The sequence below is a fragment of the Zalophus californianus genome, chromosome 13, assembly GCF_009762305.2.
Source record: "Zalophus californianus isolate mZalCal1 chromosome 13, mZalCal1.pri.v2, whole genome shotgun sequence".
Lineage (NCBI taxonomy): Eukaryota > Metazoa > Chordata > Mammalia > Carnivora > Otariidae > Zalophus > Zalophus californianus.
Window position 1 is genome coordinate 6,218,098 of NC_045607.1, and position 24,185 is coordinate 6,242,282.

Sequence of the window (24,185 nt, forward strand, 5' to 3'; positions counted from 1 at the left end):
CCACTCCTCTTCCTCTCTACCAAAAAGTCCCATATATGCTACTCTACGCATCTGTGGAAAAGAACCTATTGGTTATATGGTCATCTGCTTTCCATGTGCTCCCCTTTCCATCCCTGCCAGCTGTGAGTAGGATGGACTGTTTTTACTAAATCTACATTTTAAGGAGTGACTGTGGTAAACCAGCTGAAAGAACTGTACTGTGCTTTCAACAAACAAGATTTCTCTCCTTTGAATTATTTTTTTATTTAAGCCACTTTATTTATTTATTTATTTAAAAGATTTTATTGGGGGCTTGAGCTCACAATCCTGAGATTGAGAGTTGTACGCTCTACCAACGGAGCCAGCCAGGTGCCCCTAAGCCACATTTTTAAAGGAAATGCTATTTTTCAGCATTCTTTTGGACCTAGACTTATTAGGTAAACTGTACTATGCATCCAGAGTATCAGAAAAAAGATGACATTTATTATTATTATTATTATTATTATTATTATTAAGTAAGCTCTATGCCCAGTGTGGGGCTTGAACTCAAGGTCTCAAGATCAAGAGTCCCATGCTCTACTGAGTCTGCCACCCAGGTGCCCTTCATATCTTCATTTTATTTCATTTATTTTCTTTTTTAAAAGATTTTATTTATTTACTTGTCAGAGAGAGAGCAGAAGCAGGGGGAGCGACAGACAGAGGGAGAAGCAGGTTCCCTACTAAGCAAGGAGCCTGATGTGGAGCTCAATCCCAGGACCCTGGGATCCTGACCTGAGCCCAAGGCAGATACTTAACGAACTGAGCCACCCAGGCACCCCTGTATCTTCACTTTAAATTGCAACAGTCAATGTTCTTGGATGTTACATATTCCCTCAGAAAACTTGAAGGGGCAATAGAGGTCATTTCATCTGATCCCCTTGAACTCACAGATGAGGAGCTGGATGCACAGACTTGCTTGTTAGTTTGTCTGGGGTCACGCCATCCCAGAGCAATGTCCTTTTTACTGAAGTCCATTGCCTCAAATCATCTAGTAACACCTGTCAGAGATGAAATCACATCCACTTTGTATGTAAAATGTACCATGATCAAAATTGTAAACTTATGATGGTACATTTTTTTCTAGGTGAATCTTTAGATTCAGGGGGAATACAAGAAAATGTGAAATAATGAAAGTAGCTACTAGAAAGAGGAATAGAAACACGGGGTAAACAGGGAAGTGAATACTGAGATGTGGTCAAGTGAGGACCCCCACTGTGGACCATTAGTCAGCCTCTTCTGGCTATTTCCCTAAAACTACAGCCACCAAAGTCAGGTCCCACGAGAAATCAGCCGATGGGACCCATGTTAGTGAGTTTTGTTTTTCCAGGCTTACCTCCTGGTTTTTGTGTAAATTTAAGCATCTTGAATGTAGAGATTGTCTGGATTCTTGACCCAGAGGTGAGATTAGGAAGAGAGATGTGAGTGATTTTGTCTCATCTGAGTGTGTTCAGTGCAAACCTGCTGGGCAGGTTAAAAGGCCTCTTTATTAAATGTCTTAGCATGAACAGCCCCCAAATTCCTTTCCTTTTCATTCCTCTTTAGGGGAGTAGCCACACAGCCTTGCCAACATGCCCTTGGCACTTGGACTTTTTTTTTTTTTAAGATTTATTTATTTATTTTAAAGAACACGAGTGGGAGGAGCAGAGAGAGAGAGAGCATCCCAGGCAGACTCCCCGCTAAGCGCAGAGCCTGAAAGGGGCTCAGTTCCACGACTCCGAGATCATGACCTGAGCCAAAACCAAGAGTCAGATGCTTAACCGACTTAGCCACGCAGGCGCCCGGCATTTGGATTTTTAATTTGAACATTTGGACATAGTCCACATACTTTCCTTGGATTGTCGTGAAGATGATCAGGAGGGAACGGTGGCCTGGAGGGAAACTCGCCCTCAGCTCGGTGCTACAGATGAAATCGCCTGCGTTTTGTACACATGGTCTGTACTCTCCAATTAAAGTCAGGTCATAACAGCCAGGTTAGCACCAGCTAGTGCCCCTTTCTCTTCTAATGTGCTCTACCTTTGAGGTCAGAGATTCAAAACAATGCAAGTCCTTCATAACCAGAGCTTTATCACCCATGTAGAAAGATGGAAGGAAGCAAGGGGCACCTGGCTGGCTCAGTCGGAAGAGCATGCTCTTAATCCGGGGTCATGAGTTCTAGCACCACGTTGGGCATAGAGTTGACTTTTAAAAAAAAAAAAAAAAGGAAGGAAGGAAGGAAATAAACAAATTTCAGCTGTGGACATTTTGTGATTTTTTTTTTTTTTTTACTTGTACATGAAAGCACTGACTTCATCTTTCATTCCTGATTTCTTAATCATCTTTCTATAGAAGGTGACATTTCTGCATTTTTGTTTCAGGAACCTCGCAAAGAAATACCAACCTAAAAAGAACTCGAAGGAGGAAGAAGAATACAGGTCTGTTTTTTTTTTTTTTTTTTAAAGATTTTATTTATTTATTTGAGAGAGAGAGAATGAGAGATAGAGAGCACGAGAGGGAAGAGGGTCAGAGGGAGGAGCAGACTCCCTGCCGAGCAGGGAGCCCGATGTGGGACTCGATCCCGGGACTCCGGGATCATGACCTGAGCCGAAGGCAGTCGCTTAACCAACTGAGCCACCCAGGCGCCCGAATACAGGTCTGTTTAATGCTGATAATTATGTGCTGGTATCTTTATGCTGGTCATGATGATGTCTGAAGGAAAGGAGAAAGGAAATCTACAAAAAATAAGCAGCATTCCCCATTCATATTTGTGCTAGTTTTTAAATTGGCAGCAAGAACAATAAAAACCCTACTCAGCTAACTTATGCCGAGTCACTAGACCTATTCTGGATTGTTTCAATTAAGGTAATTGGGAAAAGCTTAGAATATAATCTAAGCAAATACAGGAAGTGTGGATTATGCATTCCACAGTCTTGATTTGCTTTTGTAATACCAGGAGTCTCTTTCACTGAGAAATATGTCCATTTCAGTCAGCAACTTAGGCACCTTAATATGGACAGCCCAAAAGTATTATATTTCTAATTTGGATCTAAACATGCATTTCATTAGTGCGTATTTAGTATGTATCGGTATTTGGGGTCATATTTGGACCAGGTATTAACAAAGCCAAATACTGCCTTTTGTAGAGTGATTCGGTGTCACAAAATGCAAAGTGTTTCAGTTGTAATTAATTCTGAGCCATTTCAATGAGAACACTTTCATGAGTAATGAACTGTCAGGATCCTATGGGACGTTGATGCACATTAACCTGATTTTAATTAATGTTTCGTCAGCGCATACAGTGTTCACACAGAGGGCACCTTGTTTGAAAAAGAGCGGTGTGTGTTCATTTCCATAGGTATACGGCTTGTAAAGCTTTCCTTTCCACCCTGAACGAAATGAATGATTACGCTGGGCAGCATGAAGTTATCTCCGAGAACATGACCTCGAACATCACTGTGGAGTTAGCCCGCTACGTCCAGGAACTGAAGCAGGAGAGGAAATCGGTAACAAAAGTTTGTTTTTTCTTACTAAGAGATGGACCAGGGGTAATGGGAATATCCTAGAAGCTTTAAAATTAAATAGAGTCATATAAGGTGGTGGGTCTTAAACTGAATTGTATAAAAGTTATGGACCCTGTTCTTAGAAGGTGCTTCTGGGTCTTTATAAGGGTCTCTCAGACACTGAAACTTATCTGAGGACCCCCAGGATACTAATCCCTTTGAGGAATTTAAATATATTTGAGGATATCAGACATAAAAAGAGTAAGCAGTATAAGATGGTATGTGTGGTGTGGAATAAATAATATTCAAATAAATGCTTATAAAGTGTTCATAAAAGCCAGAAAGATGATCTCAGCTCCGTCTACTCTGTTCTTTGGCTCCTTCATCATCTAACGAAGAGGCCCTTTTTGCTCCTCCTGCCTTCATTATCATCTTTGCATAGCTCTTATTGTTAACAAAGGAGAAAAAGGTACACTCAAACAAAGTATATTCATAGTCAAGGTTTTGTCCTAAAGTATTTATTTCTAAGCTGTGGTCTGTGTCATTGTTCTCTGACCGGTTATGCAGTGCATCATAATTTTTTTTTAAGGTTTTATTTATTTATTTGACAGAGAGAGAGCGAGAGCAGGAACACAAGCAGGGCGAGTGGGAGAGGGAGAAGCAGGCTTCCTGCGGAGCAGGGAAGCTTTTTTTTCTATACCGGTGCTATAGAAGGAGGTGATAGGAATACCTAACATGCTCGGGCTCAGGATCAGGGAGAAGCTTCCCGGGGCCCTTAACAGCTAACGTTTTAATAGAACTCAAAGGATGAGGAGGAGTTGCCTGGGACAAGCAGTAGAGGTAGCAGCCAGTGCAAAGGCCCTGAGACAGGAAGGTATTTGGAACATCTGATGAGTTTACTTCTTACTACGCTATAAACAGGTAACACATGGCTTTGGGTATGTTTAGTAGTTAGGAACAGATATATGCCTTAAGATCAACCTGTTCGTTTGAAAAAAAAAACCACATAGGTTCATAAACTGAGATGAAATTTTTATCTGTTCACATTAGAGCAGTGGATCTCAACTGGGCACAATTTTTCTCTCCACCCCAGCAACACTTGCCAGTATCTGGAGATAGTTTTGCTTAGATTAGATGTGTGTGTGTGGGGGGGGTTGCCATTGGCATCTGGTGGGTAGAACCCAGAGATGCTGGTAAACATCCTACAATGCACGGGACAGCCTCCTCAACAAAGAAGAACCTGGTCCGTAATGTCAGTAGTGCCCAGACTAGGAAACCCTACACTAGAGCCCCAAATTAGATGACAGCATCTTCCAGACCATTCATTAAAGATCTTTTTTTTTTTTTAAGATTTTATTTATTTATATATTTGACAGAGAGACAGCGAGAGAGGGAACACAAGCAGCAGGGCAGAGGGAGAGGGAGACGGAGAAGCAGGCCTCCCACTGAGCAGGGAGCCGGATGCGGGGCCCGATCCCAGGACCCTGGGATCAATGACCTGAGCCCAAGGCAGATGCTTAACAACTGAGCCACCCAGGCGCCCCTAAAGATCTTTTCTTTGATGGAAAGGAAGCAGTGAAACAGAATACTAAGGTTCAGAATGAAGCACAAATACCTAATATAATCATAAAGTCAATACAATAAATCTGAACATGATGTTGGACTGCTTCCCTGGGTTCTTGAACTTCCCTCAGCCTTGCAAAGTTTTGTTTTGTTTTTTTTTAAGATTTTATTTATTTATTTGCCAGAGAGAGAGAAAAACAGCGAGAGAGGGGATACAAGTGGGGGGGGGAGGGTTGGAGAGGGAGAAGCAGGCTCCCCGCAGAGCAGGGAGCCCGATGCGGGGCTCGATCCCAGGACCCTGGGAACATGACCTGAGCTGAAGGCAGCCGCTTAACAACTGAGCCACCCAGGGGCCCTCAGCCTTGCAAAGTTTATACCTTCTTCCTGTTTGTTTCTCTGCTCAGTGCTTTGTGTCTCTTGACTGACCTTCATTCACCCATATAGCTTAGAAATTTAGCCAACACCCCAAACAAGAACTCTGGAATAAATTCTGTTTCTTGAGTGAATCATGAGATATGAACCCACATAACCTGGCTTCCTGTTACTTTTTTGAATGCCTTGTCCTCCAACCACATGGCCCCCTTGCTGCTCCTCAACCTCGCACCATGTTATCCTGCCTCAGGGCCTTTGCACTGGCTTTTCTCTCCTTGGAAAGCTTTTCCCCCAGATATCTGCAGAGCTCACTAGCTGACTTCTTCTCAGGAATATCGTCCTCTTGAGGTCTGTCTTGTCCACCTCATTTAAAATTACAAAGTCCGTCCTCCCCTTCCCCTCTTCATTCCCACCACAGTCCCTGCTTTACTGTTTTTCCATAGCGTTTACCAGCATCTAACATTTTATGTATTTGCTTGTTTTCTTTCATTTCACACTAGAATGTAAGCTCCGCGAGGGCAAGAATTTTCTTGGCTACTATTGTATCCCAAGCACCTGGAAGCGTGCCAGGGTGGAAGAAAGAATTAGGAAGTAGACAGAAGCAGTCTTAGACTCAACTTCATTCTTAGACTTTGTGTCACTAGTGGAGGATCCTTGTATTTCCTTTTTGTGTTATGATTGGGTCCTTTTGTTTTATTCACTCACTGCTAATTATATGTCTTTTGTATAGTCCGTCATACCTGTAGTTTGAATTCTGTTCCCTTTTTTAATCAGAAATTACAGTAACTTATAGAGTAAATTATAGGTGATACAGATACACATTAAATAATATCTTGCAATATGTAGTGTTCCTTTTATTTTAGGGAGAATTACAAGCACACATCTGAGTCAGATGTTCTCCTAGGAAGAACTGCAAACGCCATGCTCTCTTGAAGCATTTTGTAATTACATTAAAATGACATTTTAGGAAATTGGGAAACCTTTTAAACTTCCAGAAAGAAAGAATATCAATAGGCAAATGCATATTTGTGGTGTTTTAATATAATGCATCATGAACATTTTTGCTTTTTTTCTACATATATACCATTATTTTGAATGCATAATGTGGCATTATGTTGTATATTGATACACTGTGACTTTAAAAATTATCCTGATTATATTGTCTGTTTAATTGTTTGGCCTCAAGTCTTCATTTTCATGGATTATAATAACTGGTACCTATTAGGCTTTACATTTCATCTTTATAGCACCCCTTGGGGAGGAGGACCATTACACATTTTATCCCAGACCAGGAGGCTGGAGCCAGCGGGGCAGGGAGTCAGGACCGTCCCCAGGGGTGGAGCTGGGTGTCTCCCTAAGCCCGCGCACGTTTGCATGCATGTTTTTGTTTCCACTGAGTGACATTCTTTTTTTTTTTTAAGATTTTATTTATTTATTCGACAGAGAGAGACACAGCGAGAGAGGGAACACAAGCAGGGGTAGTGGAAGAGGGAGAAGCAAGCTTCCCGCCGAGCAGGGAGCCCGACGCGGGGCTCGATCCCAGGACCCTGGGATCATGACCTGAGCAGACGCTCAACGACTGAGCCACCCAGGTGCCCCTCCACTGAGTGACATTCTTTAACTTACATCCAAGGATGCTGGGTTAAACAGTGTGAACATCTTCATCGGCAGTTAGTTGTAGATAAGGTGCTCCTTGAAGTCAAACCATAATGACCAATATTTCTCCTTTAGAGCTTTCCCTTTTGGCTTCTCTGACTCTTATTAGTGAGTGATCTTACTTATTTTTGAAAAGATGACTCCAGGGGCGCCTGGGTGGTTCAGTCAGTGAAGCGTCTGCCTTTGGCTCCAGTTATGATGTCAGGGTCCTGGGATCGAGCCCCGCATTGGGCTCCCTGCTCCGTGGGAGGCCTGCTTCTCCCTCTCTCACTCCCCCTGCTTGTGTTCCCTCTCTCGCTCTGTCTCTCTCTGTCAAATAAATACATAAAAATCTTTAAAAAATAAATTAAAAAGACCTTTTTAAAAATGTTGAACTGATGGATGGCATTGAAATGAGCTGCTTTCACCATTTTAGGTCTAGCTAGTATTTCTCATAGCTGACCAGAAATCATGTCTTTCGGGGCACCTGGATGGCTCAGATGGTTAAGCGTCTGCCTTCGGCTTGGGTCGTGGTCCCGGGGTCCTGGGATCGAGCCCCGCATCGGGCTCCCTGCTTGGCGGGGAGCCTGCTTCTCCCTCTCCCTCTGCTGTTCCCCCTGCTTGTGCTCTCTCTCTCTCTCTCTATCAAATAAATAAATAAAAAATCTTTAAAAAAAAAAAAGAAATCATGTCTTTCTTAAGTACCAGTCTGGTTAGCCATTAGTATAATACATTTTGGGCCATTTGATATAGTGGCGAAATCCTATCTACCCAAAGGGATGATTTCAAATTTACAGGATTACTGCTGGATCTCATTACTGCATGTAGACTATTTCCAAGTTCAGTTTGGAATACTACTAGAAAATGATTTCTCCTCTAGATTTTGCTGTGTTTGAATAGATGAATCTCTAACAAGGATCTGCATGGTGAAAAAGAGCTCATTCTGCAAAAGGTGTTTTCTTCCCTCTGGATTTGAAAGGAAGGTAGTAAGAAGGAAGTGAGTAGAGGGAGAGATGGACATTCTTCCCATCTTGGGGGCCATTTCATGATAATGAGTGCAGCTGTTTGTTCTTGAAGTCTTAAAAATCTCCCATTGTAAAATAGGATAACACCTATTCATGCTGTTCATGTTCTTTGGAGAAAAGATGGGTATTAGGCAGCAATGTCCACACTTACCTTGTTCCCATGTTACATGGAACTTTCTCACGTAGTATCATGAATAACCAGTGTCTGTCCCGACACACAAATCTGTAGGCTCATTGTTAGGAAAATTCATTGATTTTTCAAAAGTAACTTCTTTAAAAGGAAACCTTGACCTGCTGTCTGCAAGGAGTTTAGGTTCTTTCCTGCCTGATGTCTGAGCCAGCCACAGTTTCCATCAGATTGCATGAATAGTCCTGGGAGCCCGCAGGGAGGGTGCTCTCTTAATTTCTTCACCTAATGGGCTCCGCTGCAGAAATTATATTTTTAGTGAGATACTCGCCTTCTCTTTAGAGAGAATAGAATTAGGAGCCGGTCTTTGGGGTGAACGTAAATCAAAGTACACAGTGACAGTTCCTTTGCTTTGTATTCAGTTTTTTGTCTGCGTATGTAAATTATCAATAAATCTGTACTATGCAACAATGTCTAGGATTTACTGGTGTCCAGCAGAAATTACTGGGAAATCAACATTCTTTATAAGGCAGCATGATTAGTTTTAATGTGTAAAATCTGGGAATTTTATGCTTGCCTGATTTTCCTAGATTCTGACAGATTTACAGTAAATACAATATTCATCTCTTTTAGCTGACCACGTGGCAAAAAGAACTTCTGTTTCTTGGGGCACCGGGTGGCTCAGTTGGTTGAGCATCCAACTCTATTTTTATTTATTTATTTGACAGAGAGAGACACAGCGAGAGAGGAAACACAAGCAGGGGGAGTGGGAGAGGGAGAAGCAGGTTTCTCGCTGAGCAGGGAGCCCGATGCGGGGCTTGATCCCAGGTCGCTGGGATCAATGACCTGAGCCAAAGGCAGACGCCCAACGACTGAGCCACCCAGGCGCCCCTGAGCACCCAACTCTTAGCTCTGCTCAGGTCTTGATCTCAGGGTTGTGAGTTCAAGCCCTGCGTCAGGCTCCATGCTGGGCGTGGAGCCCCTTTAAAAAAAAAGGGGGGAGAACTTCTATTTCTTTTATGTACTCTTCCCCCCTTTCTTGAAGGGGGGCTGCTATGATTCATGTATTAGTTGCCAGTACTGTTAAAGAATGTTACCAAAACTCTGGATTAGAGAACAAAAACTCAAACTTTTGGGGTGCCTGGATGGCTTAGTCGGTTGGGCGTCTGCCTTTGGCTCAGGTCATGATCCCAGAGTCCTGGGATCGAGCCCCGCATCGGGCTTCCTGCTCCACGGGAAGCCTGCTTCTCCCTCTCCCACTTCCCCTGCTTGTGTTCCTGCTCTCGCTGTGTCTCTCTCTGTCAAATAAATAAATAAAATACTTTAAAAAAAAAAAAGGAAAAAAACTCAAACTTTTTATAAACCAAAATCCTCATTTTTCTAAGTTACCTTCTAGATGTCACAGACATAGAGATATTGATATGTATAGAGACTAATATAGATATGTATATGTAATATCTCTATATAAATATATTACATGTATAAAACACTTAAGCATATTAGTCTATATAGATATAATTTATATTTTTCTTCATTCCACATTTAATATCATAAGCAGTTTTTATTTTTCTACTTGAAAATATGTAGTTTTATTTTATTTTATTTTATTTTTTTATTTGACAGAGAGAGACACAGCGAGAGAGGGAACACAAGCAGGGGGAGTGGGAGAGGGAGAAGCAGGCTTCCCGCGGAGCAGGGAGCCCGATGCGGGGCTCGATCCCAGGACCCTGGGATCATGACCTGAGCTGAAGGCAGATGCTCAACGACTGAGCCACCCAGGTGCCCCGAAAATATGTAGTTTTAATCATTGGAATTTTAGTGGCTATGCATTATTCTAACGCTATTATCATTCACTTAACTAATTATTTAATATTTGATCTGGAGGCTATTACCAGTTTCTGATTATTAAACAATACTGCAGAGAACTTGCTACTTTAATAGCTCTTTTGTGTATGGGGTGGGGATTGTTCCTCCAAGCTAAATTCCCAGAGAGTACGAGGTCAAACATACATGATTTATGGTTCTTAATTAAGCTTTGGTCGTTTACTAGAGTAATGGTCTTTAACAGAAGTATAGATGAGATTCCTAAGTCACTGAAATGATCAACAAGATTGTGAATTAGCCGATCGGAAATGTGGGTAGTTCAGAGTTGCTATCAGATACATTCCTCCATAAGAACTAAGGCACAGGGGCGCCTGGGTGGCTCAGATAGTTAAGCGTCTGCCTTCGGCTCAGGTCATGATCCCGGGGTCCTGGGATCGAGTCCCGCATCGGGCTCCCTGCTCCTTGGGAGCCTGCTTCTCCCTCTGCTTCTCTCTCTCTCTCCCTCCGTCTCTCATGAATAAATAAATAAAATCTTAAAAAAATATATTTAAAAAAAAAAGAACTAAGGCACATACACCCTTGTTGGCGATTTTTGCACGTTGAATCAAGTTATTAGAGAATTTCAGAGAGATTGTTTGGTTCATCTCCAGCCTTCGAGTCTGTCTCAGGATTATCCACAGTGATCACCACTAAATGCATAAGAGGGATTTATGGAGATTTGTAGCTCCAGAAGGGGAGTCAGGAGGTTCCGGCCAGCATTTTCTGGAAGCTACAAGTAAACTTCTCTCAGCAGGTGGAAATTATGGCTCATTACAAAATATTGGCCAGGAGCAGGATTGCTTTTTGGCAGCGGTTATCTGAAAAGTTCTAGAGGAAACAATTATACAATACCTTCAGTGACTCACTAAAATTTTTATAAACAGAGAGTGCTTACAATACCCCACATTACTTAGAATTGACCAGTTATATTTTTTTCCCTGAGGTTTCAGGGATGTTTAAAAATTGATACTAAAAGATACAGTCATCTCGAAGTTAGGTATTGGGTAGGTCCTATTTAGGAACTTAGGGAGGGACTTAATTTCCTTTCCTATAAGGCAGTTTTGTAGCATGAACTGACCCTACTATGTTTAGAACATGTTTTTATAAGAGATTACAGCAAACAGACAAAGCCTAGCATGAAGGAAGGCAAAAAATAAAAGGGCCTTACATATGTGATCAAGTCATTACAAATTACAAATTTGTCATTGTAATTACATTACACATTACAAATCTATTTCTGATCTTTTCGATCCTATTGAGATGCAGCTGGGGGTACTCTGTTATAAAGCCAGGACCTGTGGGAAGAAAGCACAGAAGAGGGAGTTTCGATTTCATGGCCTGGAAGAGGAGGGTTTCAATAATAGTTCCTCTTTACTGGGGTTACCACTTTTATTTAAATAAATCCAAAATCCAAAAGCGAGGAGCCCTGTAGAAGTTGTTGGTCTTCTGCCTGTGTCATGCTGATGGGACACCCACTGATAGCCCCTGGTTTAATGTATCTCTAGAAGGTGTATTTGTTTTTGTTATGTTTTCTTTGTTTTGAGAGGACATGTGATAGGAGCATGCTATTCATCAAGGCCCTGTCACCGCTGTGGTTCTGTCACCTGCGGAATCATTAAAATTTTATCCTAGCATTTATGGGATAACATACCTACTTATCAGGAGGCTGACATTCTGTTCTTGATTCCCTGGATTTGAAGTGCAACTTTGAGTTTTGTGTTTCTCCCTTGTGAGCTGGAACGAGACCTTCTTTTTCTTCTAAGAACCGGGAATTACTTGACGTATGTTTTGTGTCCCAGCTGACTCTCCTATATCCAGGCACCTGCTTGCCATCTCCCCTGATGTGCCTGATGCAACATCCCCCAGCACACCAATGTCAGTGGGGGCCCTGGAGCCTGGCAGTACTGGGAATGATGCCCCAGAGCTGTGCGATGCAGTGGCCTTTTTATCCCATCCAAAAAGAAACTTTGGATCCCCCAAACTCCTTTATCACACCCCTTTCCGATCTGCATTTCCTCCTGTCAGTAAATGGCACTCCTTTTTAACCTAGTTGTTCTGGCCAAAACCATAGGGCACCCAGGACTTCTTTTTCCTTCACACCCCATCTTCTATATAATATCAGGTCCTGTCGGCTCTGCCATAAATGTTGTGAATCCAAACACCTCTCACCCCTTGTCCGGTCCCTCATCATCTCACCTGGAGGACTGCCCCAAGCCTCCTGCTTCATCCCTGTGCTCCCAGGCTCACCCCGTGGTCCATGGCACAGCTCCCATCTCCAACTGTGCCACCAACTGTCCCGTGAGCAAGTGCAGCAGCCTCCCCCCTGGTCCCTCTGCCACGCCTGCCCCATTCGGTACGTTCTCCACGCGGCAGCCCGCGCAACCTCGTGATAATGCAGATCAGACCGTGTCCCCTCCCTTCTTCAGTCCTTTGGCAGCTTTCCCTCACTCACGCGGCCTGGGAAGCCGTCCTTGGTCCAGCTCTTGCCTGCTTCTGCCTTATCTCTCGTCTCGGTCTGATCACATTGGCGTCAGCTGTTCAATGAACACACGAAGCCCTTTCCTGCTTCAGGGCATCTCCACTGCTGTTCCAGCTGCAGAAGGGTGTTTCCTTCCCCAGACCTTCGCAAGTTCATGCCTCTACTTTGTTCAAGAAACATCCCCATCCAGATCTGTCAAAATGTTGCTGCACCCTTAGCCGCCCTCTCTGTCCCCTGTCCTTTTTCTCTTACCACTGTGTCCACTGGGTTTCACAAGGACAGCACCTGGCATGAGCAGCACCCTGCACCTGGGGGCATGCAATTAACATGTGTGGAATGAATGACTGAATTTGATTGTAAGAGCTTTCAGCCTTTTGGGGAAGGATTACTGCCCCTGAAGTCTCACCCTTGGTCAACCTGGCACTCTATCTGCAACTCTTACTGATGGTGATTCTCCTTGTCTGGGTTTGGAAGTAAGAGATTGATACCCTCAGAAGGAGTCAGGTGAGGGGCATCACTGCTTAATATTGATCATTTTAAGATTCTTTCATCCTAGAGGCGCCTGGGTGGCTCAGTCGTTAAGCATCTGCCTTGGGCTCAGGTCATGGTCCCAGAGTCCTGGGATCCAGCTCCGCATCAGGCTCCCTGCTCCACGGGAAGCCTGCTTCTCCCTCTCACACTTGCCCTACTTGTGTTTCTCTCTCTCTCTCTCTGTCAAATAAATAAATAAGATCTTTAAAAAAAAAAAAAAAGGTTCTTTCATCCTAAAAGTTAATCAGGAAGCGCCTGGCTGGCTCAGTCCATAGAGCATGTGACTATTGATCTTGGGGTCGTGAGTTCAAGCTCCACACTGGGTGCCGAGCTAACTTTAAAAAAAAAAGAGTTAATCGAGATTCTTCAAAACAATTAGAATTTTAAGGAATATGAAAGAAGGGATTATTCTGAAGAAGAGATAGAAGGCTCCTGGAGTCCAGGTAAATTGTGAATGTGTGGAGCGATCTGGGTAGCAAAAGCCAGCGTGAGAATGACAGGAGCAGTGGGGAGAAGGCACACTGGGAGAGAAGTAAAGACAACTTGGCACTGGCTGCTGGACCATGCGTGGGGTCCCCTGCCCGGTGCCCAGATGGTCGGGGGGATGGGTAGGGTTCAGCGACTGAGCCTGACACTGGGGGGTAAGCATGTTTGGAACCTGTGCACCGAGAAGGTATTTGTGTTACAAATGGATTAAGGAAAATGGACCTTCCTGAATTAATCATATTTATTTAATCATATGATCCTACTGTATAAATCAGAATGCGGCTGCCATCACGAACGCCTAGGTTTATGGTTTGGGATTGGAGGGAGGGGGCGAAGTGCTCCCTTGAGCAGGGCTGACAGTATTTGAGTTTCCTCCACAGTCCTCATCCATGTCTCTGCCACAGAGATTCATAGTTGCATTAATTAATCCCGAGTCAGGCTTAGAATCTGCTAGTGTTCAGACCCACCACACTGTGGGTTTTGAGGAAATTAAAACATTTGTCACAGACGTAATTTCTGCAAGCTCCTTTTTTCTTTGCCCTTTTCAAGTCTTGTGCTCCTTTGTTTTCATCTGTGGAATCTGAGTTTTATTTAAAATTCCAGATGGTTGACTGTCCTCAGTTGAGTGTTTATTCTTTTTTTTTTTCCTCCACTTTTTTTTTTGGAAGTGGCTGTTTTCACATCAATGCCATATTTTGCTTTTTTATGGAGTTTTAAAAATTAATAGTCTATTATATATAAATAGAGTAAAAGCGAGCAGCTGTTGTACCTAATTGTGGAGTGTGAATAATAAACATTTTCACAGCCTGAGTATGATCTCTTGCAGCACAGTAAAACCTTCTTAGAAGCTTTGTCATTGTAGTTTTTCTTGAAGTTAGTGCTCGCTTATTTTAGGTTCCCTGTGATTCTTCTCTCAGCTGCCCCTGGTCACTGGGAGAATCCAAAAAAAATTTGGAAGGATGCTTTTATTATTTATATAGATTCTACCTGTATATTTTTAAGCTCCAACCAAAAATTTGAAATGAAAGTAAGTTTCACTGTCAGCTGAGATACCATCAGGCATTTTCAAAAGTCTGTGATTACCTCCAAAGAGAAATGAAAGCATCCTGCTTACAGGAGAAAGTTAGGAGCATTTCTCTGGGTCCCTAGAGATGGCATTTCCCATCTCAGCTGATAGGAGAAAAGCGCCGTGATGACTTCACTTTGTGGCTCCAAAAGACTTATTATCTTTTTCTAGAGAACAATTCCTCTTTATTTAGAGCTCGGAGGCACACTTTTTAGATACACACTTGCTCACTGTCTGGCAAAGCATAATAAACAACACACACATCTGGCAAGCTGGTTTGCTTGTTTACCTTTGTAACTGTTAGCTAGCTTTTCCAATTGAAGGAGGGGAGAGAGAGCTGGACCCAGGTGACCGCTGTCTAGGTCATGGTATGTTCAGGACGGTCAGGAGACCTTGGGTTCCACCCCCGGATTTCCTAAGGGATCAGGCAGCACCACGTATTTTTTTTCTGTGTTGTAGCCAAATGAATTTTGGAGGAACACATACCGTGAGAGATACATTAGAGGGAAAATCGCAGACACCTCGATTTTTCCCTACGTCTCAGGAGACATTAGGATCTCAAGTGTAGTTCTCAGATGGTTGTTTTAGTCGGACAGAACTGGGGCTGAGGAGTCCTTCAAGGGAGAAAGCTCATCATCAGTCAAGTCAAGGTGCACAACCATGCTTGAAAAATAAATTCACATTTATTTTTAAATATTAAATGAAGGAGCAGCGAGAGAATTTACTGTGTGGGTTTTCAATCAAAGTCAGCCCTCGTGCTCCCAGAAGATGACTGTGTGTGTGTGTGTGTGTGTGTGTGTGTGTGTGTGTGTGTGTGTGTGTGTGTGTGTGTGTGTGTGTGTGTGTGTGTGTGTGTTTCTGTGTGGCGGGGGTGGGGGGGTGGGGTATCTATTGTCTTCAGAGAAGATTCTTGTGATGATAAAGCCCAGTCAGCCTTTCCTGGCAGCGCCTGTCGCCTTCTGCGTACTCTTGTGTGCGTTTCCTCTCTCAGCCCAGGACTGGCCTCACGTTTTGTGAAAACATCCATTTTGAGAGCATAAACCCAGAGCACAGGTCTGAGTTTGGTGCTAAGGTATCTCCCCCGTCCCTTTATGTCTGTCTTTAAATCTCAAAGTAAAACTAGCGGGGGGGGGGGGGGGGCGGGAGGGGGGAGGGGATGGGGAGATCTTTTCAGCAAATCGCAGAACACGGTGATCCTGCTTGCGAAATGGGGGATCGTCCTCTTGACAATTCAGGAACGTGGCCTCTGACTGGGCAGGACTCCAGGAGCCTAGGGGCCTCCCTGAGAGGGCACGGCAAAGCCTGTTTCTCTGCCTCCCTGTCTGCCTCTCTCTTCACCCCCCACCCCCCCGGACCTCCCTCAGTCCTGCCCTCCATTCCGTGTTAAAGTGATATATGTGGCTTTCAGAAAACCCGCTTGCATTTGGGACTTCCTCCGAAGTTCAAGATTTTCCTAGCTCTGCTCTCAGCTCTCCTACTTCCACTGCCTTGATCCTGTTTTGCTTGTTTATTTCTAGCCTTAGACGCAATCTCTGTTCGGTTTCATCCCTGTGTCTGTTATGAAAGTTGAAGAATGAAGCCCCCAGGGGGTTCCTCTCCAATTCATAGAGACAAAAAAAAAAAAAAATTGCTGGATGGGTAAATCTGCCATAAAAAGGCACTTAAAACAGTGAAACATGGCCTCAAAAGAGAGACAAGAAAACACTCCCTTATAAAAAGAGCGCTGTTCTTTAAAAAAAAACAAAATCTGATTTGGTCTCCTCCTTCCTGTCCTCCTTTGTGACTCAGCCCCGCCCTAGGCTCTGACTAGGGGGGATGGTAAGGTCCGAGGCTGTGCGGAGGGGACCTGTTCCGTCGGTCATGCTTTCTGCTTGCTTTCTGGCAGTGGAACCCCCCCCCACCACCGAGGTTTACCTTGTCCGTCGGAACACAGACGGCCCATTCAAGCCCAGGCATTGAAGGAAGGTTGTCTAGTAAAAGGAACATTTACGTTGCTGTGGAGAGGGTTCAGGAGAAGCAACAGGGCTGGTGCAGAACCCCGGAGCTAGTCAGGGTGGGGAGCTGCTGTGGCTTCTCAGTCTGACAGGGGCAGGGGTGCATTGTAGGCACTTCATAGGAGTGCGTGATGGGAGCTGTGGCCTTGGGTCGAGGACCCAGCCAACCCGGAGCATCTTAGCGAGAGGAAGCTGCAGATGGATATAAATTCCTGCCCTCTGATATGCCAGAACCTCTGTGGCAAATCTGACAGAGCCGGAGGGCAAGGGAGCCTGCGTGTGGTCCATGCAGGTCAGCCTCTGGGGACACAGAACAGGGCGGAGAATGGATCTGGGAAATTCCCAACCACATTGACAAAGTTGGTGACATCACAGTTGAAGGATTTAGGAAACGCTGGTGATTTTAGGCCCCTGGATAAAAAGGACACCGTTTTCTTAATATTTCTATGTGTTTCTAGCCGGTCTTTCCTTGGGATCCCGTCTCTTTTGGTAATCTCGTCCAGGCTGTGGCTCAGCATTGAGCACTGGCTTGATGCTGACAACGCTGATCATTTTAGTGTTGACCACTCTCTGAGCTCTCCCACAGCCATCCAGCTACCTGTGAGGCTGGCTGTCCACTTGGGCGTCTCCTAGAATGTCAGCCTAACACGTCTAAAGCTGTGTCTGATTCCCCTCAGACCTGCCTCTCTCAGTCCCCCCTCTCCTAAAGCTCTGGCCAGCAACCTTAGAGTCACCGTTACACCTCAGTTCTCTGCTCACATCTGATCCTGGAGTTTTCCTGACCAAAGGACACCTAGAGTCTGACCCCTGCTCACCACCTGCACTGCTACCCTGTGGTCCAAGTCTCCTGTCTCCAGGGTTGGAGAGAGGCTCCTACCTGGAACTTTCCTTCTATACTTGGAGTGACCCATGGCTCCCCAGCTCATTCAGACCACAAGTCTACAAGACTCTACACAGTGTGGTCCTTTCTTCCCTGACCCCCTCTCCTGATGTTCTTGAGGCTCACCCTGGTCTGGCCCTCTAGGATCCTTACTAGTCGACACAAGGCACTTACCTGCCTCCGGGCCTTTGCAGATAGCAGGTGGAGTGAATTTATTTTTAAATCTAAAAAGGCCAAAGTCCACACAAAAGTTTTACACAAATGTTTGCAGCAGCATTCATAATAGCCCCAAACTGGGAAAACCCTAATGTTCATCGACTGTAAATGGACAAGCAAAATGTGTATATATCCAGACAATGGAGTGTCACTTGGCAGTAAAAAGAGATAAAGTACAGATACACGTGACAACATGGATGAACCTTGAAGACATTCTGCTAAGTGAACATTAGGTACTAATGGAAACATCATGCCAGTCACAGAAGGACCTCATATTGTATGAGTCCATTCATAGGAAATAATCCAGAACAGGCAAATGTATAGAGACAGAAAGTGGAGTGCTGGTTGCCTAACGCTGGGGAGGAGGGGGCGGGGAGGGATGACAGCTAAGAGGTACAGGCTCTCTTTTTGGGAGGATAAAAATGGTCTCAGATTGATGGTCGGTCATGGTTGCATAATTCTGTGACTACACCAAAGAGCATTGAATTGTACGACCTAAATGGGTGGATCGTGTGGTACGTGAATTCCTCCTCAAAGCAATTAAAAATAAAGATCTAAGTGATTGTTGTGTTAACGAACATTCCTGTTGTTTTTCCAAGTGCTGTATGTAGGTCTTAGAATTCACTATCATCATATCTGAAGTTTTAAAGGGAACTCTGTGACCCTTTGCATTTTCACTTCCTCTTTATTTTTTTAACCCTTACCTTTCTTTGGCGTGCACGTGCTAGATAGTCAGTATTTAAATATGATTGAAGGGGTGCCCGGCTGGCCCTCTGTCTGTAGAGCACGTGACTCTTGATCTCAGGGACATGAGTTCAGACCCCACGTTGGGCGTGGAGACTACTTAAAAGAAATATGAATTTAAGCGGATGGATTTTTTTTTTCTCACGTGTGAATATGAGAAAGAGGGGGTGCTAATCCCTCTGTGTTTTCTGCTTCCAGTACTTCCACGACGGGCGGAAGGCCCAACAGCACATAGAGATCTGCTGGAAACAACTCGAATCAGTAAGTGGACCAGAAACAGCTCAAGAAATGCCTGTAGACTTTCTAATTTGAATGTGAGCTTGCATGGATCCGTGAAGTGCAGAACAAAAACGCCAGAGCGATGCCCTTAGAGATTTTCTCCAATTTGAATCGCATTTGTTTCTAGACACCATTATCGAGACCAGAGTGTGGAGCCCAAAGAGCTCAAGCAGAGTGTTTTTCTAAAAACGCATACTTTCAAAGCACAAAGGTTAGACAGGTGGGGTGGTTATAAATGCAGACTGTAGAGTAACTCTTTGACGTTAGGACCTATAACCAAGCAGCTCAGAGGAGAAAGCTCTTTGGGGGATTGAGACAAAATGATACGTTCTCATAGGAGTCCCACGGCTTCATTCACACCTGCTCTCCTGTCACCACTTGCATTTGCTTTCAGAGTAAAAGACGATTTGAACGGGACTGCAAAGAGGCGGACAGAGCGCAGCAGTACTTCGAGAAGATGGATGCAGACATCAATGTCACCAAAGCAGATGTTGAAAAGGTGAGGTGAAAGTGAGCTACCTTCCTTCACTTGCCCTGATGCCTGTCGCCTCTCCTCCCAGGCTGCCTGTCCCCAAGCTCTCCTTCATGTCACTGCAAAAGGCCACTCAGCCTGGGAAGAGCTGTTAGCATTTTGTGTCTGCCGTCGTGGGGACCAGAGGCTGACTTCTGGGGAGTCTCCAGTGTCGCGACTGGAGCAGTTTGTGGACTTGTGTCGTCCCAGGATAATGACTTGGAGACTTCGCCTAGGAGTGGCTCTGAGGGGTGGGGGGTGGGGGTGGGGGCTTCCGGAGTCTGTGGTTTTCCCTTAATGGCTTTTCAAAGAAAAAGTCCGTCCCTTTAAAAGCCAGAGCAGACCAGTTCTGTGCCGTCTGGCAGAGCTCTGTGGCTTATAATGCTTCCGCTGGGGAGATAAAGGGACTCGCAGGCTGGCCTGACTTTGGAGGTGATTCATTCAGGTTGTTAACAGGTTGCATCTGGGCATCCCATCAAGGGCTCTTCTCTAAATTGACTTGCGTCACAGTTCGAAATATGATAAAGCTCGAACTGTACCTTCTTGTGGCTCCACATCTGTTTCTCCCGAGAAGCTGAGTTTTCTTTTTCTAAAAGTTATCAATGCAGTGTAAACAACATTAGGCTGTTAAATGACTGTATTCATCCCATGGCTGCCCGGGGCTGTTTCGGCATCTGCAGCATCATGCTTTACGTGGGGAGAAGCACAGCGTTTTCATAGATTTCTTTCACTTTTGCCAGATTCATGGGAGATGAGTTTAGTTGGAAATAGTGCGGGTTATTTAGTTACTTGTCCAAGTCTGCCAAATTCCTTGCTTAAAGCCTAGGTATATATTAGCACGCCTTCCTCAATAATTACCTAATATATTAAAATACACATCCTCAATGTTTCTACTTGAGCTGGAGTGGGGATACTTTACCAAAAAGTATATTAATGTGCTGATAAAGTTACCATAGATTACCATCAATTTGTCATAAATTCCTACGAAATAACCAACTCCCCAAGGGATTTAAAATGTGACTCAGATAAAATAGATTGATCCAGAGTTTATCAAAAAGTCATTTGGGGCTAAATGAGGTATGTCAGTATATGCGTAACATACCTAGCAAAGATAGGCATTCTTTATCAAATATTTTATTATCATAAATGTAAAATCAGAGTGATTTTTATTCATTTAAAGATTTTTTTTAAAAGAAATTGCTTTTATGACCTTTCCTTAATATAAAAGCTGTCCATGCTTATTACAGAAATACCTGAAACTGCCAACAGCTAAAGGGGGGAAAAAACAATAAAACATCCAACTATTGTTAATGAAAGGTATTTTACCTTTCAGAGTCTTTTCTTAAAAATGAAATAATGTATATTATATAAGTACAGTGTAAAGAATAAGAACCAAAAGAATACTTCTAATCTACAAGCTAGCTTAAGAAAGAAAATCTTATTGATGCCTTTGAAGTCTGTCCCTAACTTCCTGCTCCTGATCCCCACTCTACAGGTGTATTTTTTCCTTAATTTGGTGTTAATCGCCTCCTTGCTATGTGTCCCAGCTTTACCACCTTTACCAGGTGTATGTATTTCCAAAGAGTATATTTACAATTTTGCCTCTTCTCCACCATTATATAACCAAAATCAGACTTTCATTTATTTTCTTCGGACTTGATTTTTTTTTTCATTCCCTATTATGTTTTTTACTTAATTCACATGGAGTATAGAACACGTGACTTTTATATATTAAGGTTAGGGGCAGATGGCTTGCTAAACTCTCTTTTTATTTCCATCTTGGGTTTTTTGTGGGTTTTGTTTTTTTGTTTTTTGTCTTTGTTTTGGGGTTTTTTTTTTTTAGAGACAGTCCTATCACCAGCAAATTTTGTTTCTGCTGTTTCAATCCTTATGCCTTTTATTTATTTTTCTTATCTTGCTCTGTTGGCTATGACCGCCATTATGCTGGCAGAAGAAGCAGCGTTGTGGACCTTCTTACCCCGATTCTTGATAATGTAGAGAGTACTTCAAACATTTCTCCATGAAGCACGATTTTAATAAACCCTTTATCCAGCTAAGGGATTCCCTTCTTTTCCTTTTTTGTTACGAGGTTTTTTCCCAACTTGACTTGATGTTGAATACCATCGGATACTTTTTCTGCTTCCTTTAATCCATGAATGAGATAGATTACACGAGTCAGTTTTCTTATATTGAACCAAATTAGCATTCCTGTGACAAATCCAACCAGGTGGTGATGGGGTTTTTTTAAATACATACTCTGATTCTGTTTTGTTAATATTTTACTGAAGAGTTTTGGGGGTGAATCTATGCCCACTGAAATTGATCTATAATGTTTCTTTCTTATCCATCCTAGTTTGCTTTACTTACTAGTTTCAGAATGTTGCTTTTTTTTCTATTCTCTGAAATAATACGTGTAAATTTTAATGAATTGTTTCTTGAATGTTTCGTAATACTTCACTGTGGGAAAGTCTCTAACTACTGAGTCAATTCCTTCATCGTTGTCATCATCGTCTGCTTCCTCTTTGGTCAATGCTGGCAGGTTGTTATTTTTCTAAACATAGACCCACTTAATCCTAAAACTTTCAAATTTATTGCCTTAAAGTTGCCCATAATATTCTCTCACCTTAGTGTTTGCTGCCTGTGTTGTTGTGTTCCCCCCTTTATTGATTCCCAATATTGCTTATTTATACCATTTTCTCTTTTGGAGGGTTAGGTTTCTGAAATCATTTTTACTCATATTTTCCGAGAACCCCAAATTTATCATGGAGCTTCCCTTGTCTATTTTTTTTCTATTTCATTTAGTTTCTTTTTCTTCTTTACCTTCCTCTTCTTTGGATGTATTCTCTTGCCTTTTCAGAGATTTCTTTCTTCTTGCCTACCTCCTTTTGGTTTTTCATCTTTCCTAATGTGAGCATTTAAGTAACACATTTCTCAGGGCGCCTGGGTGGCTCTGTCGGTTAAACATCCGACTCTTTATCTCAAGCTCAGGTGTTGATTTCAGGGTTGTGAGTTCAAGCCCCACATTGGGAGCCTACTTAAAAAAAAAAAAAGTAACACATTTCCCACTTATGTACAATTTTATCTGCAACCCACAAATTTTGGTATGGAGTACTCCTGTTATTTTGAGATACTTTTCATTTCCTTTACTATTGAATCTCTCCTGTGATTTATTTGGAAGCCTCTTTAAAAATTTCCAATTGTGGGCGCCCGGGTAGCTCAGTCGGTTAAACGTCTGCCTTGGGCTCAGGTCATGGTCCCAGGGTCCTGGGATCGAGCCCGGCCTTGGGCTCCCTGCTCCGCGGGAAGCCTGCTTCTCCCTCTGCTGCTCCCCCTGCTTGTGTTCCCTCTCTCGCTGTGTGTCTCCGTCTGTCAAATAAATAAATAAAATCTTAAAAATAAATAAATAAATAAATTTTAGGGCTGCCTAGCTGGCTCAGGTAGAGCACGTGACTCTTGATCTTGCGGGTGTAAGTTTGAGCCCCATGTTGGGCATAGAGATTACTTAAAAAAATTGTATTAAAAAAAGAAAGCTTTTAATAAATAAAGTTTAGAATTGTAATATCTTCAGTGTGTTTTGACTTTTCATCCATGTGTAGTGAACTTCTTTCTGCAGTTATGTTTTATGCCTTGAAGTCTGTGTTGCCTGCTCTATACCAGCTCTTTGGGCTAGTGTTTGCCTGGCAAATCTTTCCCAAACTTTCATTCTACATGTTTCTTTGTCATCATATTTGAATGGGTCCCTCAAAAATGGCACATGGCTAGATTTCTTTTTCATCCAGTCTGATGGTCTTTTCCTTTCCCCTGGAGAGTTTTGGCTCATGTATACATACCATCTCATCTTGTTTTCTCTTTGTCTTACTTTCTCTGTGTTCCCTTACCCCTTGCTCTGACACTTTTTGTTTCTTGCCTTCTTCAGTTTTGAACTTTTTGTTTTTACTTTTCTCATTCTGTCTTTCACCTATATGAAAGATTGGAGATTATGTATTCTCTTTCTGTGCTTTTATTGGTTAGCCTAGATATTTTAACAGACGTATTCAACCTAAACTACGAAGTAATTTGGAATCTTTACTAATGTTTTCCCAAACAACCCTTTAACTAAACCAGCTCCCTTTGATTATTGCAGTTTATTTGTGATTATTTGGGGTTCCATTATACAAGTTAGGCTTTCATAATTTTATACAGTCCTCTAAGTATACTTTCTACTTTCTTTGTTCATCATTTCTTTTTGTATCTGGGATCTTATTCCTTCTTCTCAAAGGACATCCTTTAGAGATGCCTTTAGCAGAGATTTATTGCAGTAAAATCTCAGTTTTTGTTTGATTGGAGTGATCCTCACTCTCATTTTTGAAAGATGATTTCTCCATGTATACAATCCTAGGGCGATTGTGTTCTACCTGGAGAAGGAACTTAATTCTTCCATCTTCTGGCTCTCATTTGTGTTAAGTTGCAATGGGGAAGAAGTCAGTGTAACTGTTAATTCTTTGAAGATAATGCCTTTTCTTCTTGGTAACTGTGGAGATATATTTTTTGGTCTTAGTTCTTCACTGAAATTTCACTATAATGTATCTATCTGTGAATTTCTTTTTTATCTTGCTTTTGATTCGGTGAGTTTATTAGTTTTCCAGTGCATGTCTATCTCTCATTCTGCTAGTTCGTCTGGAACTCTGATTATTGTGTAAGTTAAAACTTCTACTCTGTATCCTGTCTGCCTATTAACCTGTATTTCCATTTCTCATCTCTTGGTCTTTCTCTGTTGTGCCCCGTGTAATTCCTTCAGATACAATTTTCATTTCACTAATTCTCTCTTAATCTGTCCAATCTGTGGTTTAATGTATCATTAGTTCTCTAATTTCAGTTACATTTTCACTTCTAGAAGTTCCTTTAGGCTCTCTTTAAAATCTGTGTCATCTTTTTGTTGAT

General features: G+C 42.8%; 1 protein-coding gene across 17 annotated transcripts in view; it reads left to right on the plus strand.

Moving 5' to 3' along the window:
* FNBP1 (formin binding protein 1) overlaps positions 1-24,185 on the plus strand; it is a 136,600-nt gene that overhangs the window by 61,670 nt on the left and 50,745 nt on the right. For all 17 annotated transcript variants that reach the window (XM_027616196.2, XM_027616197.2, XM_027616181.2 and 14 more), the window contains 4 exons: positions 2,373-2,429; positions 3,350-3,497; positions 18,674-18,736; positions 19,149-19,253. In XM_027616196.2, the coding sequence (XP_027471997.1) occupies positions 2,373-2,429; positions 3,350-3,497; positions 18,674-18,736; positions 19,149-19,253 (373 nt within the window). The remainder of the gene's footprint in view (positions 1-2,372; positions 2,430-3,349; positions 3,498-18,673; positions 18,737-19,148; positions 19,254-24,185) is intronic.